A 20,932-nucleotide genomic window follows, 5' to 3' on the forward strand; every position below is an offset into this window, starting at 1 on the left:
CCTCTGATTTTCGATTTCGATTTTTTTGGTAAAACTACAAAGGACAATGGAATAAATTGTTTCAAATATTTTATCTTTATTTTTTAAAGAAAAATAGCAAACAAATTTCCCTATTGGGAATTAAGTGCAATTGAAAGATACTGTAAATCCTCCTTGAGTTTAGTAAAGTGACATTTACAATTTTCTTGACCAAACAAAGACGACTAGACGAGCTCTGTCTGTAATGCAGCCAGCTGCAAAAAAGGAAAATCCATTTTCCGATTTTCCTTTTTTTAACATAGTCTTGATTAATAAATCCGATTTAGATTTAAAATCGATTAATCGCACAGCCCTAGTTCAAATGAAACGTGTGAAACGAGGAGCAGCAGCTGAACAACCCGGCTGCCCGACGGTTAATCCGACGTGGGTCATCAAAGACGGACAATGGGTGGGATCAATCATGTACGGAGGACACCGTCAGTGGTTTTACAGATGGTCCGTTTCTAACAGCGGTTAGTTCAACGGGCTCGAGGTACCTGCAACGGTCCGTGAACTGACGAGCCCCCTCTGGATCCTCCTGCCGACCTTCAGGCTCCAGCCAAGTCCTCCATCGTTGCCCACCACCCAGAAAACCCAGCCAAACCTGAAGGCCGTCCTCACGGCGCTGGTGCAGGAGAACAGTCACCTCCCCGGTAGTGAGTTCCTGGTTTCACTGCAGAACCCTTCATGCATCTGGACCCGGGCCCAGTTTAGTTCTCGTTGAGATTCACTCTGTTCAAACCTATTTTATCTGCGGTGATTGATGTTTCTGAGCCAGCGTACCGAGGGTGGGACCCTCACCTGGTAGTTTTAGGGACTTTTTATATTCTTTTTATTGTGAATTTATGCTCGTTGGGATCAGTTCCTGTCACGTGTCGTCGTTGTCTCTGCTGGTCTGTGAAGGGAACAGTCCTGCTGGACTTCAGGACCAGAACCGCTTCGGTCCCGTCGGTCAGCTCCGCTGCGGCGGCGAGGGGGGGCCAAGCTGATCGGGACGAGGCGTTCATAAGCTCTCATCACACCCCCACACACACTGCAACAACTCTACATTTTAACAAGAATATTTGTCTTATTTCTAGTTAAAATGTCTAATTTTTAGTCAAAAAAAATCTCATTACACTTAAAACAAGACTCATCACTGGAAAAAACAACAATTTTCACCTTTTTCAAGTAGATTTTCACTTAAAATAAATAGAAAAATCTGCCAGTGGAACAAGATTTTTTTGCTTGTAATAAGAAGATAAATCTTGTTCCACTGGCAGATTTTTCTACTTATTTCAAGTGAAAATTTACTTGAAACTGGTGAAAATTGTCAAATAAGTTTTTTTCTGGTAATGACTCTTGTTTTAAGTGTAATGAGATTTGATTAAAAATGAGACATTTTAACTAGAAATAAGACAAATATTCCTGGTAAGATGTTGAGTTTTTGCAGTGCGACTCCCCGGGCCCCGGCCCCTGATCCCCCTGGTCTTCTCCGGATCAGCGACCCCCCCAGCTCACGTCAGAGGTTGGAAGGATCCGGCCGACTCAAAGAAACCAGCCCAAACTCTGTGATAGTCGTTTAATAGATGGGACAAAAATCCACATGTTCATACATGACAGTGACACACGAGACAGACGGTTCCAGTTACAGGATGGTCCGAGCGCCGATTGTGAGTCTGTTTTTGCGTCTGACAAAGAAAAAAAGAAAAAAAGACGAGTTGTGTGGGTGGTGGTGGGTTATGTACCTGCAGACATTTGTTGTACCGTGAAGTGTAGGTACTGTTTTGAATCCGACAATAAAAGCTCTAAAACAACAATCAGTTAAAAAGCGTGTTTCATACCACACCGTCTGGTTTCAGCACTGCGTTCACATCCCTCTCAACACAGATAATGTACAAAAAACCAGCGCTAAACACATTTAACACAATATATTAAGGTTTTGTCACTGCCTTGCCACCCGAGGCGCCGCCACAGTAGATGCACTGCAAAAACTCCAAATCTTACCAAGAATATTTGTCTTATTTCTAGTTAAAATTTCTAATTTTTAGTCAAAAAATCTCATTACACTTAAAACAAGACTCATCACTGGAAAAAAACAACAATTTTCACCTGTTTCAAGTAGATTTTCATTTAAAATAAGTAGAAAAATCTGCCAGTGGAACAAGATTTTTTTGCTTGTAATGAGAAGATAAATCTTGTTCCACTGGCAGATTTTTCTACTTATTTCAAGTGAAAATCTACTTGAAACAGGTGAAAATTGTCAAATAAGTTATTTTTCTGGTAATGACTCTTGTTTTAAGTGTAATGAGATTTTTTGACTAAAAATGAGACATTTGAACTAGAAATAAGACAAATATTCCTGGTAAGATTTAGTTTTTGCAGTGTGTCAGCGTTCACATCCATCCTCCGCTCCAACACACAGGAAAATAACATGGAGGTTCAGCAGGGTGATCAATAGCTGATCAGCACCTCCCATCTCAGGGGAAGGAAAGGCACCTATTGCCGGCCCCCGTCCTGCTGTAATAGTCAGTATTCCTGCAGTTCACGTCCTCGGGTCTCCTGAAGATACGACCCGTTTTAACAGTTGAGAGCCAACGGCGCGGCGATGCCCCGCCCTCTGTAGTAAAAACTGTGTTATAAAAGACAGTACCGCCTGGTCGCTGCCCTCATGACCCCCAAATACTCAGAGCTGCAGGTGTACAACCCCACAATCACAGGATGTTGGGACCAGATGTGAACTGATGCTGACTCAGCAACTTGGACATTTACTTTTACTCATAGAAGACGTTATGAACCAAATGTATTTCACGCTCTTCTTCCTGTCTCTTGATGCCTCCGAGCCCAGAGATGTTGCCTATGAATGAGGTTAACCCCTGGGTTAATATGAAGCTGGGAGCATAAATCCCAGTATCATCTGCATATAGAATGCTGTTTGTATTAACACCACATGGCAGTGTTATGTAGAATTAAAGAAGCAGAGGCCCCAATACAGAGCCTTGTGGTACTCAGTTTGTAAAATTCATGTTTCCATGGTGATGGCTCATCCTAGATGCCTCCAAGTCCAGAGATGAAGTATCAATAGTGAATGTAGCTCTGTGTTGACAGGTTTCCACACCAATCTTTATTTGTGTGATCGTATCAGATAGTTACCAATACCGTATTGGCCCGAATATAAGACTGTGTTTTTTGCTTTGAAATAAGACTGAAAAAGTGGGAGTCGTCTTACATTTGGGGTCTAGACGTTATACCCATTCACCATGCTAGATGGCGCCAGATATCTTTAAAGCCAATGCTGAACTTAACTCCCCAGGCCAAAGCCAACCCCTGTCACCAAGAATAAAATAAAAATAGCGGTAAGAAAGAAAAGAGACGAAAATAACAGAAGAGATAACAGAAAATGGAGAAACGTAGCGACAATCTGGAGAAAAGTGGGTCGAAGAAGTTATGATGCAAACTTCAAGATCATGATTTGAATGGAGGCAAAATAACATGCTTTTTCTATCAAATCTATTGTTATAATCATTTGTTTCAGATGTACTGTAATAATTTTCTGTATAAAAATGTAATTTGGTGTTTAAAAAGTATTTTTTCAAACTTGAGTCTTGAAAAAGGGGGTCGTCTTATAATCAGGGTCGTCTTATATTCGGGCCAATACGGTAGTTCTTTTTAATGAAACCATCAAATCACCTGGTTGAAATGACGTCACCTTCTTTCCCCTGACGAGCACTCACTAACTTCTATAATGGTCTGAATTACATAATAAGATGCATCTTAATAAATTTAATGAAACAGTTCAGAGAAACATTAAATATCTTGTGTTCAAACTGAAAGTTTTTTGTTCCATGTGGTCCCAACATTTTCTGACACGGGGTTGTAATGTTGTTGTGGACAAATGTCTCCAGGGTGACGTACTGTAGAAAACCTCCTAGGAACCTGCACGCTCATGACGAGACGTGTTGAGGCATCCGTGACTGAACGTGGTGAAGGCACAGGAGTGGGTGGTGCAGGGTGCAGGGTTGATCCCAGGAGGGTTCTTTTGGGCCCACGCCATCAACCGTCATTGATAGTTAATGACGCGGTTGCAGACGTTCTCTGATCTGATCACGTGACCATCACTGGGGGCCGACGGCAAAGGTTGAGGATGCGGCTCCGTTTGAAGCTAAAAGGGACTGATTTGGGTCCCAGACCCTCGGCCCCACAGCGGGGGTTTCTGGCCCAGACCCTCGGCACCACAGCAGGGTTTCTGGCCCAGACCCTCGGCACCACAGCAGGGTTTCTGGCCCAGACCCTCGGCACCACAGCAGGGTTTCTGGCCCGGGTCAGGCTTTGATTAACGGCAGGGACTCCCGGTGAGCTGGGCTGCCTGCACCGGGCCACATCCCCACCAGAAGTTGGCCACTTCTCCATGTTCTTTGGTTCTCTGGGCCACGTCTGGCCCTTGTGTGGGACATTAGTGTGGGAAGTCTGGGCCACATCTGGTTGATACAACGCACGGCAAAAAGCCAGAGCTGGGCCCAGGTGATGAACTTTTTTTCTACCTTTTTTTTTTTTTACCTTTTTTCAAGGGAGATATGTTCATTTTGTGTGATTATACCTTTTGACAGAATTCATTTCAGTTCTGCTCACAAACAAATCAACGTCACGGAACTTATTCTTTAATAAAGCTTCCTGTCAGTTCCCATGGAAACGGTCCACACTGGAACCTTCTGGAACGTTTCTGGAAGTTTTACCGGAAATGTTGACTGCACTGCAAAAACTCTAAATCTTACCAGGAATATTTGTCTTATTTCTAGTTAAAATGTCTCATTTGTAGTCAAAAAAATCTTATTACACTTAAAACAATAGCCATTACCAGAAGAATAACTTATTTGACAATTTTCACCTGTTTCAAGTAAATTTTCACTTGAAATCAGTAGAAAAATCTGCCAGTGGAACAAGATTTATCTTCTCATTACAAGCAAAAAAAATCTTGTTCCACTGGCAGATTTTTCTACTTATTTTAAGTGAAAATCTAAAAAGATGAAAATGAGTCTTGTTAAAATATTCCTGGTAAGATTTTGCAGTGTGCAACCCTGCACGGTGAAACTGGAGGGGTGGCCTGGCAGCAGAGAGGCGTGGTCAGGTCACTTAGAGGCGTGGCCTGATTGCAGAGAGGTGTGGCCATGTCACAGGGGGGCGTGGCCTGGTCATAGAGGGGCGTGTCCAGAGGATGATGGGATGGCTCCGAGGCTCCGAGAGCTTCTAGTGTCCAGGACAGTTTGTCTTCAAACACATTCCTGAAACAATTCCAGCCTTCGACTCGAGACGTGTCAATTACTTCTGTCCAAACCCAGGACACGTGATGGACAACAAAAACATTGGCTTCATGTCATTTGGCAATTTTTCTCTCCAAGTAAAAAAAAGAAATGAAGGAAACAAACATAGAAAATGTCCCCAGTACGTCCCAGATCTCTTTTTGGCAACAGAAAGGCGTTGATGAGTCCGTGAGGGCCGGGTCTATGTACAGGTGTGTGTGAGTGTCCCTCATGGGTCCGGACCAGGGACAGACGTGGGTGGTGACTCCCCCGGCCGGTGGAGGGTCAGTTCATGAACTGGGTGTAGCCCTCCGCCCCCGTCACGATCACGTCCATCCAGATGCGCATGGCCTCGGCCGACGGAGCCACCACGAAGTACAGGCGGTCGTGAGTCTTCACGCAGAAGGTCAGGGAGGGGTTGGGGCTCTGCAGGAGACACGACAACAGAGTGAGACTCACCCGGGACAACCGGGACACAACAACCACCTGCTGGATGTCCATGAGGACCACATGGGCCAGACCCCTGCAGCTCTGGACATGAAACATAGAACGTGGTTCTACTCAGAGGTGTCAAGTAACGAAGTACAAATACTTTGTTACCTTACTTAAGTAGAAATTTTGGTTATCTATTCTTCACTGGAGTACCGTATTGACCCGAATATAAGACGACCCTGATTATAAGACGATCCTCTTTTTCAAGACTCAAATTTGAAAAAAGACTTTTTTTTAACACTAAATAAAATTTTTATACAGAAAATAATTACAGTACATCTGAAACAAATGATTATAACAATATATTTGAGAGAAAAAGCATGTTATTTTGCCTCATTCAAATCATCATCTTGAAGTTTGCATCATAACTTCTTCGACCCACTTTTCTCCAGATTGTCGCTACATTTCTCAATTTTCTGTTATCTCTTCTTTTATTTTCTTCTCTTTTCTTTCTTACCGCTATTTTTATTTTTCTTCTTCGTGACAGGGGTTGGATTTGGCCTGGGGAGTTAAGTTCGGCATTCGCTTTAAAGATATCTGGCGCCATCTAGCGGTGTGAATGGGTATAACGTCTAGACCCCGAATGTAAGACGACCCCCACTTTTTCAGTCTTATTTCAATGCAAAAAAACACCGTCTTATATTCGGGCCAATACGGTAATTATTTTTCAGACGACTTTTTACTTTTACTCCTTACATTTTCACACAATTATCTGTACTTTTTACTCCTTACATTTTAAAAACAGAATTTGGTTGTGGTTGTTTCAGATGTTCTTGTCCAGTTTTGTTCTTACATCCGTTCCCTCAGATTCCTGCAACTAAACTTGGATGTACATTCCAATAAAGGTTAGGATAAATGATAACATGCCTCTGAAGTTTGACTTTTTGCACCATTACAATACTTATAGGAAACTAGTCATCATATCTGCTGCTCTCTGAAACACATGTTAATGCTCAATAGTACACATATATGCTTCTTTAATATATTTGCATTATACTAAGATGCATTCATTTTCAATGGCTTTTTTCCCCCTTACATTACTTTTACTTTTATACTTTAAGTAGTTTTGAAACCAGTACTTTTATACTTTTACTTGAGTAAAAAACTTGAATTGATACTTCAACAGGAGTATTTTAAACTCTAGTATCTATACTTCTACCTGAGTAATGAATGTGAATACTGAAGACACCTCTGGTTCTACAGAACTTCTCTCTGAACCAACCACACTTTTCTAGAAATTCTGATTTTATTAGGGATGCCCCGATACCGATACCAGTATCAGCCGATACTGCTCTCATATACTCGCAAAAATTCTCAGATACCACGCACTGATACTTCATTGTTGTTGTAGTTACTGGTTAGTGACTCTAGGGGGAGATGTTGTGCCAGTGTGGAGACTTTTTATTTACACAGAAAGATTATTTTTTGTTTAAAATAGTTATTCTACTCATTTTATTTATTTTTATTGAATGTTGATTGAATATTGAACGGTTTTATTTTTTCCCAAATTCCGTTTTAAAGTTTTTCAGTTTTAAATTTTTGAGAATTTGGTTTTTAGTATTTTATGCAAATTTAAGCCCAAGACAGTATATAAAGCAATAAAATATAGACAATTTATGACATTATAACTGAAAACTTTAATGTTTTCATACTTTTAAACATATTTAAAGGCAAAAAAGGCACCAGTTATTCTTATGTCCAACAAAAAAATCATTTTTTGTGCATAAACAAAAGAATATCAAAAGTTGTAATGTTGAAATTTATTTATTTATTTTTTTTAAATATAATCGATCTTTAGACATACGAATCGATTTTTAGGAATTAATATCAGAATCGATTTAGAATGATAAAATTGATTTTCTCAACAGGCCTATATGTCTCTGGGCAGTACATGGTCTGATCGGGGGTGATTCTACCAGGACGTCCTCTCCAGGGAACACTGACAAGTGTCTTCAATGTTCTCCGCTTGTGAATAATATTTCTCACTGTAAAAGATGAACTCCCAGAACTCCCTAGTTTGTTCATGCTTTTCTAACGTGCTCTTTTCTCTAAGGCCAGTGCCGATGTCTTGCCCTCTTGGCGCTGTGCTAACACACTTAGCTGTTCCTAGGCAGCTGCTCCTGCTGCTGGAACCCCCCCCCCTTAAGCCCTGTGAGGGGGTGGGGTTACCTGAAACCATAGACATATATACGTAGACGCCTCCTAGACTGACGCTGCCTATTGGAGCTGACGTTCAGCGTGGCCGCCATCTTGGATGAGTCTCCAACGGCCCCCAGTGCATTTATTTCTACTGAGGAAGGTTTTATCCCCGACTACAATCATCCATAACTCCCCGAATTCTTACCCGATCTTCACACGGTTTGGTTTGTTACAAACGGCAGAGATTTAGTTATGATACAGGACGCTGTCACACATTAAAAATACGTACTTTTATGCTGAAAGACTTTGTATTATCATCTTTAACAAAGACATATGGTATGGCATATTGATAAATATATTAATTAATTAATTTTATATTTTAATAAAGAAACCAGTTTGATTGTTCATTTGAATTTATTTGAAAGGGAGAGGGGTGTGTTGTTGTATTTATTTATTTATATTTATTTATTTATTTTTTCTTTCATTCTTATTAATATTATTATTTTTTTTTATTTAATTATTGTTTTGAAAAGTTTAAAAAAGGGCAAAATATTGATATTTCTATTGTTATTGTAAATCTTTTTTTTTTCTCTTATTGCCCTCAATAAATATATCTATAAAAATAAATCCAGGTCATTCCAGGGTCTTATACTACCCTGTTAGGCTTGAACTGGGGCTGGGGAGCTAAAACCCTTGAAAAAGAACTGTTTTGCAGCTTCTTGCGTGTGCTGGCTGTAACTGTAACTCTGTAACTCTGTAACTCCAGTGTAGTTAATTTAGTCTGGAGTGAGGAGACCCATCCAATATGGCGGCCACACTGGATTACGTTCCAGCAGGTCATGAGGCGTCTACGTATATACGTCTATGCCTGAGACTGGCCACATTATGAAGCAGTAACCACGGTAACGGGGCTGTACCTTGTGGGCGCTGCGCAGGTGGTCGTAGTAAACCTCCTCTATGGCCTGGAAGTAGATGACGCCCTTCAGCTTGGTCTCGTGTTTGTCTGAGGAGGACAAGGACACACAGGTGGTCAGAGGTGAGGGACGCCAGGGGAGGACACAGCTGGAACGAGGACTCAGCTGGAATGAGGACTCAGGGGAGGACACAGCTGGAAAGAGGACACAGCTGGAAGGGGGACACAGTGAGGGACACAGCAGGACGGGCAGAGCTGGTTAGAGCTGGTGTGAGAGGTGTGTGACGGGGAAACAGCGAGCGCAGCAGTTTCTGTGCAGCAGCGCAGCGCGGCGGCGTGTTGCTCCTCTCCTCTCAGCGTTGCAGCGTATTTCATCAGCCTCTGCAGAGCTGCATCAGGAACCGGTGGGGAACTCGACAGGGAACTCGACAGCTCTCCTCCTCCGGGCACAAACACTTCAGACGGGGAGGCAGAGCGTCGGCGCCTCATTTCCAGGAACAACACTTTCCTGTGAACACGCAGCTATTATCTGCTAATGAGCTCTTTAGCATCCAAACAGCCGGCGTTTGGTGGAAGCGGAGCGGAGGAGTCTGACGCCGACGAGAGGAGCAGGAGCAGCGCTCCTGCTCCTCCTGCTGCTCCCGCTCATCCCCGTCAAGGTCAGGAGACCAGTCTGAGCTGCATCTCAATCAGCCTCCTCAAAGCCGGAGCGCTGCGCTGCGGCGGGAACCTCCACCACCTCCACCTCTCCACCCGTGTCTGATCATCTCCACCGCAGGACTTCAGAGGCCCGGCGGCGAGCCGGGGGCAGGTGACAGTCGGCCACCGGCTCTCAGGACTCGGTGCTGCACCAGGTCCTCACACAGCTCCACCTGCTCCACCTGCTCCACCTGCTCCACCTGCTCCACCTGCTCCACCTGCTCCACCTGCTCCACCTGCTCCACCTGCTCCACCTGCTCCACCCGCTCCACCTGCTCCACCTGCTCCACCTGCTCCACCCTCACATCAACCTCTCACTGCACTGCAAAAACTAGAAATCTTAAGAATATTTGTCTTATTTCTACTTAACCCTTGTGCTGTCTTTGGGTCAAAATGACCCGATTCTTCTATCCTTCTTTTCTCCTGCCATGCTCTCTCCTTCCTTCTTCCTTTCCTCTTTTCATCCTTTTTTACCCTCCTTTACTCCTTTTTCTTCCTACCTCCCTTCCGTCATCCGTTCCTTTATTACCTTCTTTGCTTTTCCTTCCTTCTTTCCTTATTTTATCCATTCTTTCCTTTTCTCCCTTCTTTCCTTCCTTTCTCCCTTCCTTCCATCTTTTCTCCCTTCCTTACTCCCTTTCCTACTTCCTTCCTTCTTTCCTTATTTTCTCCATTCCTTCCTTCTTCCCTCCCTTCTTTCTTTCCTTCATTCCTTCCTCACTCCCTTCTTTCCCTTTCCCCCTTCCTTCCATCCTTTCTCCTTTCACCCTCCCTTGACCCAAAGACAGCACAAGGGTTAAAATGTCTCATTTTTAGTCCAAAAATCTCATTCCACTTAAAAAAAGACTCATCACTGGAAAAAACAACAATTTTCACCTGTTTCAAGTAGATTTTCACTTAAAATAAATAGAAAAATCTGCCAGTGGAACAAGATTTCTTTGCTTGTAATGAGAAGATAAATCTTGTTCCACTGGCAGATTTTTCTACTTATTTCAAGTGAAAATTTACTTGAAACAGGTGAAAATGGTCAAATAAGTTATTTTTCTGGTAATGACTCTTGTTTTAAGTGTAATGATATTTTTGGACTAAAAATGAGACATTTTAACTAGAAATAAGACAGATATTCCTGGTAAGATGTTGAGTTTTTGCAGTGTGAGGCACCGCCAGCTGCAGCTGCAGCTGCAACCCTGCAACCCTGCAACGCTCTTAACCACCACAGCCTCGTAAACCAGACCCAGAACTAGACTCAGATCCAGGGGGACACGTCCAACCAGATCCAGACCCAGAACGTAAACCAAAACACGCTCATACCCAGAACCCGAGCTTAGACCAGACCAGAACCCAGACATGAGGCAGAACCAGAACTGGGATGGTCCTCCTGGTTCTCTGGTCACTACCCACAGTTCCACAGGTGAGGGGAGGGACGTGGGTTCCCCGGTGAACCGTCTCAGCCTGACGGCAGACACTGATCCATCTGGGTCCACCCCCTCACTCAGGAGAAACACCTCCAGGGGCCTCATGCACGAAACGTGCAGTGCACAATAAACCTGCGTACGCCACTTTGTACACTCACGGTCGGATGATCGAAAAGTGATTTGAACGTGGAAAGTTGCGGTCTTTCACGCACACATCATGTCTAGCGTACGCACTTTTCTGAGGTTTTGTCCGTGGCGACACTCACTGGTGATGCAGTGAAGTACAGAATATGACGAAACATAACTTCAACAATAAGTTCATGACCACGAAGGACACGACAGTCCCCACATCACCAGATAAGTTACACAACCATGAACCTGTCAATCACAACCATGGAACCTGTCAATCACAACCATGAACCTGTCAATCACAACCATGAACCTGTCAATCACAACCGTGGAACCTGTCAATCACAACCGTGAACCTGTCAATCACAACCATGGAACCTGTCAATCACAACCATGAACCTGTCAATCACAACCATGAACCTGTCAATCACAACCATGAACCTGTCAATCACAACCGTGGAACCTGTCAATCACAACCATGAACCTGTCAATCACAACCATGAACCTGTCAATCACAACCGTGGAACCTGTCAATCACAACCATGGAACCTGTCAATCACAACCATGGAACCTGTCAATCACAACCATGGAACCTGTCAATCACAACCATGGAACCTGTCAATCACAACCATGAACCTGTCAATCACAACCATGAACCTGTCAATCACAACCATGAACCTGTCAATCACAACCATGAACCTGTCAATCACAACCATGAACCTGTCAATCACAACCGTGGAACCTGTCAATCACAACCATGGAACCTGTCAATCACAACCATGGAACCTGTCAATCACAACCATGGGACCTGTCAATCACAATGGGAGGAGTCGGGGAGGAGTCGGGGGATGGGAAGGGAGGAGTGTCGTTCTCCCGCGTCCACATGGATTATGATGTTCAGAGAAACCTGCGTGGATTTGGGCGTACGCAGTTTTGAACATCTGAATTTTCGTTCACGTATGCGAGAATTCCACGCGAGAATTCCCCCCCCCCCCCCCCCCTCTGTGTTGGTCCATGGGCCAGACCAGATATCAGCACCACTCAAGGTGACCAAACTTACTTATGATGTTTGAAAAGATCTATGTCTATAGATGATATTTTGGTATGATAACCTTCCTGAGTGGCAGCTGGATCAGAGTTATCAGCTCATGAAGTTACCACCCCCTTCAGGTTCATTGATGATTCTAAATTGGGTGTATTATACATTTCCTGAATCCTTATGGTCCTGAGAGTATTCCAGTTTTTGTATTTTGTGTCTCTGTTGTTCCTAGATGACACAGGGATAAAAGATAGTACATCATTTAGGCGATAATTGTGTAAAAATGTGTGTTATTCATAGTTTAAAGAGCTGCAGTGACCTCTATGTTGGTCAGAAAGATTCACATCTTAGCCTGAATGAATGCTTTAAAGTTCCCTTTAAAATGATACCAAAGACAATATTGTGAAACATTGACAGATTTCCTGTACATGAGTCTAAACCAGGATATGCACCAGCATCTAAAATGTAATTTTCTGAAGGGGGTTTTAACTTCATGAGCTGATAACTATGATCCAGCTGCCACTCAGGAAGGTTATGATACAATAATATCATCTACAGACATGGATCTTTTCAAAAATTAAGTTTGGTCACCTTGAGTGGTACTGACCAGTGAAATGTTGGGCTCTGGCCCCTGGACTATGTACGAGGCCCCTGGTCTGGAAGCTCTCGCTGGTCCACACGCCCCGGTTTGGGAGGTGCTGCTCCCAGAACGGGGAGATGTAAAAAGCTCTGACGCCCAGCCGGACCGGGATCTTACCTGTGTAGTAGGAGAAGGTCCGTTTGAGGCGGTCGAACACGAACCAGCGCTTCTTCCACGACTTGATCTTCCCCCCCATCTTCACCAGGTAGCCCTTGCACATCTTCTCTGTGAGGATGACCTGGTAGCACGTCTCCACGCTGTGGCCCGACGACTCCACGTGGGAGCGCAGGTCGAACTCCTCCTTCCGGATGGGCAGGTAGCGGGTCATGGGCCGGGCCTGGAACAGACACGGGCCGGGTTCAGGCTGGGACTGATACGGTGAAGCCATCACAGTTATTTCAATCCTAACACCACCGCTTTTCTTCTTCTTCTGATTCTGATTCTGATTCTGAATGCTTGGTGTCGTGAGACGGGTCTGAGGACTGGACTAGTGAGATCAATTATCGATTAACCATTATGTTTTTCATATTATAAAATACAACCAAAATACACTGTGTTGTTCCTTAATAAAATATTTATTGTAAGAACAGTCCATCTATTTGGGCATATAAATTGGCAGTTCAAATTGCATACAGGACTGTCTCAGAAAATTTGAATATTGTGATAAAGTTCTTTATTTTCTGAAATATTGCAAGCCTTTTATTATTTTAATATTGCTGATTATGGCTTACATCTTAAGATGATTAAGATTCCCAGAATATTAACATTTTTTGAGATATGATATTTGAGTTTTCTTAAGCTGTAAGCCATGAATATTAAAATAATAAAAGGCTTGCAATATTTCAGTTGATTTGTAATGAATCCAGAATGTATGACATTTTTGTTTTTGTTATTGCATTACAGAAAATCACAATATTCTAATTTTCTGAGACAGTCCTGTATGGGCCAATGACGTGACGCCTATATTTTCTGAAAAACTGATTTTTTTTCAATTCAAAATAGGTTTAAATTGATAAAAAATACCATATACAGTATATGTACTACCTGTCCCACATATGGACTCACTTGAATTTTGCAAAAAATACTAGTTATTTGGGATTTTGTTGTTGTTTTAAGCGTCTAAATGTCATGTGGTGTGACCGTCCGACCATGACTCTTTTTTTGAAATCTCTCTATTTAAATCAATCTTCTGCCCTAGCTGGCATGATTTCCGAAGTATCTTGTAGTCCTGTGTAAGATTGTACCACATTTGTATTTATATTTCCATCATAATATACAAACAAAGTTTGACTGATGACGTCCATTTTATGAAATATCATGTGGCGCGACCATTAAAAAAACATTTTTGCATAATACTGAAAACTTGTACAAATAAAAAGATGTCAAGACTGCTTTGATGGAAGAATCAACGCAATACAACAGAACAGAACTACAGGACTGTCTCAGAAAATTAGAATATTGTGATAAAGTTCTTTATTTTCTGTAATGCAATTACAAAAACAAAAATGTCCTACATTCTGGATTCATTACACATCAACTGAAATATTGCAAGCCTTTTATTATTTTAATATTGCTGATTATGGTTTACAGTTTAAGATTAAGATTCCCAGAATATTCTAATTTTTTGAGATAGGATATTTGAGTTTTCTTAAGCTGTAAACCATGATCAGCAATATTAAAATAATAAAAGGCTTGTAATATTTCAGTTGATTTGTAATGAATCCAGAATGTATGACATTTTTGTTTTTGTAATTGCATTACAGAAAATCACAATATTCTAGTTTTCTGAGACAGTCCTGTACGTCTAGCCGGGGGCCGGCCCCACAGACCTGAGAGAAGTTCTTGGCCCTCATCTTGACCTCCTTGTCGACGAGCTGCTGCCGGTGGAAAGTCTCGTCCTGCAGCCTCTTCTCCGCCTCCTCTCTCCTCCTCCTCTCGTCCTCCAGCATCTGCCGGCGAGCCAGGCTCTCTCGTTCCTGAGGGAAAACGCCCTTCATTACAGACTTTTCTGATCAATGTGCTCGTGTTCTTCTCACCCCCCCACCCCACGCTTTTATGTACGACCCACAGAGAAGGAGGGGAAAACATTTACCGTATTGTCCCGAATATAAGACGACCCTGATTATAAGACGACCCCCTCTTTTTCAAGACTCAAGTTTGAAAAAAAGTTTTTTATACAGAAAATAATTACAGTACATCTGAAACAAATGATTATAACAATTTATACCACAGTCTGTGTGAATACTGGATTCTGATTGACTGGCAGGTGTAGGTTAAAAGTGATAACCTACACCTAGAAAACAAGTTCAGTCAAATTGCCTGATATCTTTAATATCATTGCGCTGGATCAACTGCCAGTTTAAAAAAAAAGTTTCAAGACCGAGGAATGATGTGCGATGTGCGTCCGTATTGGGTACTGCAGCCCCGTCTGCGAGGATGCAGCGACGCCCCTCTGTCAAAGCTCTGTGGAGGTTTCGGTCCAGAAGCGTCTGCGTTACAGCGCTGCCACGGCAACGGCGCAGACGGCCGGAGCACCTTAACGAGTCCGAGCGGGGCTCGTCACCGAGCCTCATTAGTCATAATGGCGCCCACTCCCATGACTGATGAGCTCGGCCGGCTCATCGCTCACCGCTGACGGATTCAGGATAACCGATGGAAGTGGTGATCTCACCCGCGACTCGATCAGTCTGGCTTTCTCCAGTTGTGCCTCCTTCAGCATTTTCTCCATCTCCTCGATCTTCAGCGCCTCCACTCCCCCAATGCTGATGTCAAACACAGAAACACTCATCAGTGACCTCATCACTGAACCTTTTCTCTCACTGAACTGATGGGATCAGAGGAAGCGAGCACAAGTCTTCAGTCACCTACACCTGATTGGATTTGATGTATTTATATGCACACTTTTGAAAGAAGAAAAGAAATAAATAAAATGGAATGCGTTTAGAGAAAATAAAAAAATAAAAACAAAACAACATAAAAGAAAATGTGCTGGAGAGGTCAGAAACCTGAGAGGCTTATCGAGTGACCTCCCCTCTATGATACACTTGAGACAGTAAAAAACACAAGATGATTAATTAATAGATAAAATTACGGAAGAGTATTAGGGCCAGGCAGGAGAAAAATAAAAATAATATTTTAGAGGAGGAAGATTTTTTTTTATTATGCACTTCGAGAAAAAAGTCGAAATGTTGAAAAAAAAGTCGAAATCTCAAAAAAAAAAGTTGAAAAGTCGAGATTAATGTTGAAGTACAATTTCGAGAAAAACGTTGAAACGTGTTTCAATTTTATTCTCGAAATGTCGACTTTATTCACGAAATTTCAACTTTATTCACAAAATTTCGACTTTATTCCCGAAATTGTACTTCAACATTAATCTCGACATTTTGACTTTTTTCTCAACATTTCCACTTTTTTCTCGAAGTGCAGAATAAAAAAAAAATCACCCTCTCAAATATTTTTTCTCCTGCCCGGAATGTAGCATAAACCAAGACAAAGAGCATCTGGATATATAGTATATACAGTGTACCGTGTACTTGTATGTACATGTAGAGACAGAAGCTACAGCAGACGTTAGTGGTACTGGGTCAGCAGCTGTTACATCTCAGCTAGGAGTTTGTTTTTTAATCTCTTTTTGAAAACCAGGAGGGACAGAGTGCTAGGTACCAGGTTGGAGATGTTACTCCACAGTATTTAATATTATATTGCTCTCTAATGGTGCGACATCGGGGTGGATGGAGAGGAGATGCTGATCTAGTTGGATAACTGTGAATATTGGATTTTATACTAAAGTATTGTTGGAAGTGGAGTGGTAGTGATTGGCTTAAATGCAGAATTTTGTAAACTAAAATAGAGATTTGCATTTTATTGATATCAAAAATATTTATAATCTTGAGTTTAGAAAAAAGGGGAACAGACGGGGCCTGGAAATCTGACCTTGTGACTGTTCTAACAAATCTTTTTTGAAGTAAATAAAGTTTGTGGAGATATGTGTGACAGGTGCTGGCCCAGACAACATTACAATACGTGATACGGATAAACAAGACTGGAATATAAAGTTAGCAGGCAGGATCTGTTGAGAACAGGGCCCATTTTCCTAATGATTCCTATAGACTTCGACACCTTTCTGCACTGCAAAAACTCAAAATCTTACAAAGAATATTTGTCTTATTTCTAGTTAAAATGTCTCATTTTTAGTCAAAAAATCTCATTACACTTAAAACAAGTCATTACCAGAAAAATAACTTGTTATTTGACCATTTTCACCCGTTTCAAGTACATTTTCACTTGAAATAAGTAGAAAAAAATCTGCCAGTGGGACAAGATTTATCTTCTCATTACAAGCAAAAAAATCTTGTTCCACTGGCAGATTTTTCTACTTATTTTAAATTATTCAAATAAGTTATTTTTCTGGTGATGACACTTGTTTTAAGTGTAATGATATTTGTTTGACTAAAAATAAGACATTTTAACTAGAAATAAGACAAATATTCTTGTTAAGATTTTGAGTTTTTGCAGTGTTCCTAATGATTCCTATCGACTTTGACACCTTTTTGGCCACAGAGTCGACATGATCTTTCCAATATTTTTCGTCAACAACCTCCAAGATGGAAGCAGAGACCGACCCGGTCCCGGTCCTGGTCCGGGTCCCGGTCCTGGTCCCGGTCCGGGTCCCACTCACCTGGACATGTTGTCGGGCGAGCAGGCCGAGTTGTTCCCCGTGGAGATGCTGGTGTCCATGCTGTCGGAGCTCTCCAGGCTCAGCGTGTCGTAGGGCTGCTCCCCGGCCGACAGGGGCTGGTGGTGCAGGATGGAGTGGTGCACCATGGGAGACGGGCCGGCGTGGCCGTAGGCCGTCAGGGGGGAGTAGGAGGGCGAGGAGGAGGACGGGGCCAGGAGCTGGGAGCCGTGCAGAGCCTCCCACTGGTACTGGGCCTCGGCCGCCGCCCGCTGCTTGAGCTCGGCCAGACGGCGGCGCTGCTCCTCGATCACCTGCTGACCTGGGGGGGGGCAGAGGTCAGAGGTCAGACCTGGGCTAGACCTCAGTGAGACAACCACCACCCTGCAAGCATCACCACCAACACGCCAGGCGCTAAAGTCCCCACAGAAACCAGCTGAGCAGCTGATAGTAGCACGTGACCCCCAGACCCAGCTAAAACCCACCAGACTAGAGATGCACCGATTGATTGACAACTGATCGGTTTTGATCGGAGATCGGAAAATAATAGTTCAAAGCGGCCGATCTGATGACGTTTACAACAACAAACGGCGCCCGTGCGGGTGTTCCCGCATCTCAGACCGAGCGGTCCTAAGGGGGCGTGGCCGGTATGGGAGTTTTACAATGTCCAAAGTTGACTGCCGCTAAGGCAGAGACAGAAAAGGAGCAACGCCGCTAACTCACCTGTAACAGAGATTTATAAACGACAGCAAGAAAAATAAACTACATCGTAAGGTAATGGATTCATAAGCTTTGCTCATCAGCTGCTTTCTGTTGTAGCAGACAACGGGTTTAAACACGTCGTTAGCAGCCTGGGTCTGTGGTTCGCGCTGCCGCGTCGTAAATATTTCACTGATGAATGTCTGCCGGAGTTTTACCAGAATATATACAGTCACATCCAAAGCCTCATGCAGGATGACAGTCGTGTCAGTCCCTTCACGAGTGACACATGGAGTTCTAGTGTGAAGAGTTTTGCTTCACTCACAAGAGTTTCCTCCAACGAGGCGGATGCTACCGCTAAAGCTTTAACAAAGCTTAATAATTCATAATTCATTTTTATTTTAAGATTTCATTCCTCTTTCCACAGGAAAACTAAGGTTTATAGTTTACAACTTGTATCAACAGAGAGTGACATGTCTACTGTTGTCTGTGTTGTTGACATGTTGTACATAATTATTACCACAGGAAAGCTGAAGCTACTAAGCTACACTTACTCTTTGTAAGCCCAGTCATCTCTAAGAGTCTCTAGAGGGTGAAATATTGCTCATTGCCTCAGCCTGCAATAAAACAGACAATGCATGATACTTTCTCATCTCCTAATTTTTATACCTAACAATACAATGTCAGTGTTGTGTACATGAGACAACACTATTGACGAATTTATGGATTACTCGCTGTGATCGGCAAAATCGTGATGGGCAGATACTGGTTTTGGAGATCGGTGATCGGCCCTCAGAATCCTGATCGGTGCATCTCTACCCCAGACCCGGCTAAAACCCACCAGGACCCCCAGAGAACCAGCTCAGAACCAGCTCAGAACCACTGCAGCTCATGTCTGATTCATGCAACATTGATAAAGCAGCGGCAGTAGCAGCAACGTTCAATGATGGATGGAGAAGCGGAGGAGAAGAAAGGCGGGGAGAGAGAGAGACTCTGAAATCAGCAGCAGCCTGGTTCTCTGCGGCTGCAGCTGAGGCTGAGACAGGACAGCTGCGTGATTTCAGAGTCCGGCTGTTTCCCGCTGGAGCAGCTACCTGCTGAACCTCCCTCTGCCGACGTCTGTCTGGAGCTCAGGGACTCTGTGGTGATCAGGCACAGGAAGAGACAGAGACATGAGACCAGATGTGTCCCCCGAGCTGCGGGACCTTCCTGGCAAGGACCAAACCTACCGTACCTTTCACATTTAGACTGTGAACATGCACCTGGACAATCATTTTGATAGTGAGATGATCGGCGGTGGGTGTCGTCAGCTAGACAGACTGAAACCAACAGCCATGTTTTGGTGCATCTGCATGTGTGTCTGTATTTCATTACAGACACACATGCATGTCTGTATTTCATTACAGTTTTGTATTTATAACACTCTTGTTTGAATAAATATATATGAATAATATTTACATATCGTTGTGATTAATTAGCATCAGGTCCATTTCAGTGATGCTGATATTCGGTGTAATCTGATTACCAGTGGTGTAAAGTAACGAAGTACAAGTACTTCGTTATTGTACTTAAGTAAGATTTTTGAGAATTTGTACTTTTATTGATACTTTCATTTTTCTGTACTTTTACTTTTACTTCGTTACATTTTCAAGGAAAAAAATCGTACTTTTAATCCGCTATATTTAAAATTGGACACGTCGTTACTCGCTACAAATTAAAGAACAGCACAGCGGAGGCTGATTTATGGTTCCGCGTTACACCGGCACAGAGCTACGGCGTAGGGTACGCGGCGATTTAACGCGGAAACATAAGGCGGACGGGAAGGAAGGGGGGCGCGTGAATATACCAAGAAGGAGCCGCAGCTCCCGGGAGAGTTGCGCCGCAGAGGCGGGCCGGAAGGCCGGAGGAACCGCCGTCGCGTCGAGTACCGATGAGGACTGAAGCCTGAATTATGGTTCCGCGTTAAATCCACGCAGAGCCTCGCCGTAGGGTACGTTGGTGTAACGCGGAACCATAAATCAGCCTTGAGCGGCAGCCGACGCGTGTCCATGCCGTTTTATAATAGATCCATGGTGTCCATGCGCACCATTCTTTGATTCCACCCCTTCTAAGGTGGTTTTGGCATTTAAAAGTTCAAAAGTCTCATCCTTTATCAGCTGGGGTTGCTTAATGTTGTCACTGCATACTACAGGCTGGGGGTGGACCTGTCAGCGGGGCCACTGGGGTACAGCAGCAGTGATGAGCAAAGGGAGAAATTAAAATGGGGTAATGGAAACAAACGCTAAGGGGGTCAGAATAATATCACCATTATTTAGAGTTGTAAGGAAATTCTTTGATTCTTCATTTATTTGCAATCCTTTTGAAAATAATTTTGTACTTTGAATTTTGTACTTTGTACTTTGTACTTTTTACTTTTGTACTTAAGTACATTTTACACCATGTACTTTTGGTACTTTATTATATTTAAGTTGAGGTACTTTTATACTTTTACTTAAGTAATGTTCTTAATGGGTACTTTTTACTTTTACTTAAGTAATTTTCAAGCAGAAAATTTGTACTTTTACTTAAGTACAATATTTTTGTACTTTTTCCACCTCTGCTGATTACTATAATGGTAAATAATGTAATTTCAATCTTTAATATTTAAAATTCCGGTTTCATCTCCAAATTCAGTCCAATTTAAATCAGTAACATTTACTATTCATGACTTTTCTGAGGTGGAGGGGAGTGTTGGAGCTGGTTATTCTGCTAGAGGACTTTGGGACTAGTTAGTAGTCGTGTCAATCCTTAAAAGCACT

General features: G+C 42.9%; 1 protein-coding gene across 13 annotated transcripts in view; it reads right to left on the reverse strand.

Annotated features, from left to right (window-relative positions):
- Window positions 1-1,564: 1,564 nt before the first annotated feature.
- The window catches only part of phldb1b (pleckstrin homology-like domain, family B, member 1b), a 139,230-nt gene continuing 119,862 nt past the window's right edge, over window positions 1,565-20,932 (reverse strand). For 11 of the 13 annotated variants that reach the window (XM_061718721.1, XM_061718726.1, XM_061718725.1 and 8 more), the window contains 7 exons: window positions 19,229-19,273; window positions 17,439-17,757; window positions 15,432-15,522; window positions 14,590-14,736; window positions 12,878-13,097; window positions 8,843-8,928; window positions 1,565-5,720 (listed from right to left, as the gene is read on the reverse strand). In XM_061718721.1, the coding sequence (XP_061574705.1) occupies window positions 5,580-5,720; window positions 8,843-8,928; window positions 12,878-13,097; window positions 14,590-14,736; window positions 15,432-15,522; window positions 17,439-17,757; window positions 19,229-19,273 (1,049 nt within the window). In that variant the 3' untranslated portion in view covers window positions 1,565-5,579. The remainder of the gene's footprint in view (window positions 5,721-8,842; window positions 8,929-12,877; window positions 13,098-14,589; window positions 14,737-15,431; window positions 15,523-17,438; window positions 17,758-19,228; window positions 19,274-20,932) is intronic. The other 2 variants (XM_061718729.1, XM_061718722.1) reach the window with 1 other exon arrangement.

The sequence above is a fragment of the Cololabis saira genome, chromosome 4, assembly GCF_033807715.1.
Source record: "Cololabis saira isolate AMF1-May2022 chromosome 4, fColSai1.1, whole genome shotgun sequence".
NCBI classification, from domain to species: domain Eukaryota; kingdom Metazoa; phylum Chordata; class Actinopteri; order Beloniformes; family Belonidae; genus Cololabis; species Cololabis saira.